The 2,665-nt window shown below is 33.6% G+C and overlaps 2 protein-coding genes across 3 annotated transcripts; both read right to left on the reverse strand.

Annotated features, from left to right (window-relative positions):
* Positions 1–653: 653 nt before the first annotated feature.
* On the reverse strand, positions 654–2,314 carry LOC131029119 (putative receptor-like protein kinase At3g47110). 2 transcript variants are annotated; one of them, XM_059218669.1, is made up of 3 exons: positions 1,257–2,314; positions 1,039–1,149; positions 654–900 (listed from the first exon to the last, which is right to left on the reverse strand). In XM_059218669.1, the coding sequence occupies exons 1-3, from the start codon at positions 1,447–1,449 to the stop codon at positions 695–697; spliced, it is 510 nt and encodes a 169-aa protein (XP_059074652.1). In that variant the 5' UTR covers positions 1,450–2,314; the 3' UTR covers positions 654–694. The 2 variants fall into 2 exon arrangements, with proteins under 2 accessions (XP_059074652.1, XP_057815500.1); XM_057959517.2 differs by having other exon boundaries at positions 654–1,149.
* On the reverse strand, positions 1,476–2,336 carry LOC131875035 (receptor kinase-like protein Xa21). Its single transcript, XM_059219036.1, has one exon. The coding sequence runs from the start codon at positions 2,334–2,336 to the stop codon at positions 1,476–1,478; it is 861 nt and encodes a 286-aa protein (XP_059075019.1).
* Positions 2,337–2,665: the final 329 nt, after the last annotated feature.

Raw genomic sequence — 2,665 nt, forward strand, 5'->3', positions numbered from 1 at the left:
GTTTAAGACTGACCACAAATGAAATGATATGAAAAGGTTAGAACAATGATAAAAGTTACAAAAATGAAAAAACATATTAGATTTCAATTGTACTGCTGAAATAGGTAATATGCCTGACATAAAAATTGCACTAATGATTTGGAAGAAGAGCATAAGGATTGTCGAGAACCTGAGTGTGTGCCATGATTGCCAGCAAATTTATATTAAAAAATGCCTTTCACTCCCCTTTGCAATCAGCAATGCTATATTTGTAGATTAAATTAATTTCTATAAAACTGATTGTGCTATAATTAGTTGCATGACATGTATATTTGAAATCTTCACTGGCAACTCGTAAGTAAAGTGAAGGATGAATTTCTTTTATTATTCAAGAATATTAGTTAATTTCTAACTAATTAGTAATCTAGAGATTTTAGATTAACTATTTCTACATTGATCATTACTATTTCTATTTAACAAGAAAATTTACCATTTTACCTTTGTTTGTAAAAAATTGAAATATTCAGTTAATATATAACATGTCAAATTAATATTTTTGGTGAAAAATTATAGCATTAATTTTCTCCCTAAACTTGCATAATGCACAATAGACTAAACTCATATAGTAAATTATTGAAAAGGGTTTTCTATAAGAAATATTTTATGACAAAACAAGGCAGGAATACTTAACACTTGCTATTAGTTGAGTGAAGAGCTAAGATGTAGATGTAGACCAATTTCCAGGGCTCCTTGAATTACAATTTCTTGGTTCATTTGTACTCTCAAGCAAAGGTAAGATATTTATTGGCAAATGAAAATCTCTTGGAGTACCGAGAAATGCACTTGTTATTTTTTCTAATCTTTCAACTATCTCCATCATATTCGGACATTGTTGCGGCAGCTCCCTTGTGCAAACCAATCCTACTTGCATAAATTGACTAAGGCATGTTAACACCATTGCTTTATTTGACTCATTAACATCTCTAAGCAATTGGTTGTCCACCACTTCTTCAATTTTATTTGGAAAATCTATACTAGCCCATTTTGGTAGATTAATACCTTCTACAAACATGGTATGTGTTGGTCTCCTCCTTGTCAACAATTCTAAAAGTAGAATTCCATAGCTATAGACATCCCCTTTTGTTGAAATGTTTCCACCAACTCCATACTCTGCAATATAATATTACTAATTATGATTCTCAATCCATATGAAATAATCATATAAAATAAAATACAAGCAATGACAATATATATTGCGATAATACAAAATTTTATACCTGGTGCAAAGTAGCCAATAGATCCCTTTAGTGCAGTTGTAGAAGTCAATGAATTCATTGAATTCTCAAATAAGAGTTCTGCAATGCCGAAGTCTGCTATATGTGGAGTCATGTCATTCCCTAATAACACATTACTAGGTTTCAGGTCACAATGAATAACTTTAACAAAGCAATAATGATGTAGATATTCCATTCCTTGTGCTATCTCCTTTGCTATTCTTAATCGTCAGCCAAATTTAATCTGCATTCATCTCCTCCCTGAGGATATAGCCATCTCTCTAAATTTCCATTTGACATGAATGGAAGAACCAATGCTCTAAAATCAAGGTTAGAACATGCTGAAATAATTTTGATCACATTGCGATGCCTAACTCTCTTTAGCACATTGCATTCTCTTTCAAAACTTTCGATAGCATTTTCATCCTGCAAATTGAGAACTTTAATAGCAATATTTGTACCATTTTTGAGAATCCCTCTATAAACAGATCCAAAACTACCAACTCCTAATAGATTGGTTTGGCTAAATCCACTAGTTGCATATACAAGCTCTTCATGTGAAATCCTTTCAGGCCCAAAGTTGAGGTTTGGGATATTCTGATTTGTATTCCTCCTATAAAAAAATGGGAACACTGCAGAAGACATGATGAAGATTGCAATGCTAATCACAACTAGTATTATCACCTTTTTAGAGAACAAGAATTGTTTGTTTTTGGAATCAAAGCATGGTTGTAATTTAATCCAGTCACCACAGAGGCCAACATTTCCAGAAACTGCTGACTTATCAATTCTTGCAAAAACTCCTCTCTTCGGAACTTCTCCTATTAAGTTGTTTGAAGAGAGATAGATATATTGAAGCATTTTCATTTCTTGGAAAGCCATTGGGATCGTACCTGACAAATTGTTGCTTGAGAGATCAATAGCCTGAAGATTTTTTAGACTTGTGAGTGATGTTGGTATTAGGCCATCAAATGAATTCCATGAAAGATTCAAATACTGCAAGTTTGTGCAACTTGATAGCAGGTCTGGAATCTTTCCTGAGAACCTGTTGACAGACACATCTATAGATTGGACCATTACCATTTTACTCATTATTGAAATAGAACCTTGTAATAAATTGTTGGAAATATTGAAATAAAATTGGAGAAGGAATTTGGCCATGAAAGCTATTATGCCTAAGAACAAGTACTCTAAGAAAAGAGAGATTGCCAAGGAAAGGAGAGATGGGGCCTGCTAAAGACATACCTGTGAGATTCAAGGAAAGCACACGTTGGTGACGAGAAGAGCAGGCCACAGCAGTCCAGTTGCAGAGGTAATGATGGGGAGACCAATCGGACAAAGAATTGTGTGGGTCGAGAGAAAGTGAATGCTTAAAAGAGAGAAGAGCTTGTTGATCAGAGTAATAAGAAGGA

This window comes from Cryptomeria japonica, chromosome 4 (genome assembly GCF_030272615.1).
Source record: "Cryptomeria japonica chromosome 4, Sugi_1.0, whole genome shotgun sequence".
Taxonomy (NCBI): Eukaryota; Viridiplantae; Streptophyta; class Pinopsida; order Cupressales; family Cupressaceae; genus Cryptomeria; species Cryptomeria japonica.

What these genes read in the sequence shown, in the direction of transcription:
- LOC131029119 (XM_057959517.2), bottom strand. Translation starts at nt 1,449, where the DNA reads ATGGAATATCTACATCATTATTGCTTTGTTAAAGTTATTCATTGTGAC. An exon ending in TATTGGCTACTTTGCACCAG is followed by an intron (nt 1,150 to 1,256) that starts GTATAAAATTTT and finishes ATTATATTGCAG; the next exon opens with AGTATGGAGTTGGTGGAAAC.
- LOC131875035 (XM_059219036.1), bottom strand. Translation starts at nt 2,336, where the DNA reads ATGGTAATGGTCCAATCTATAGATGTGTCTGTCAACAGGTTCTCAGGA.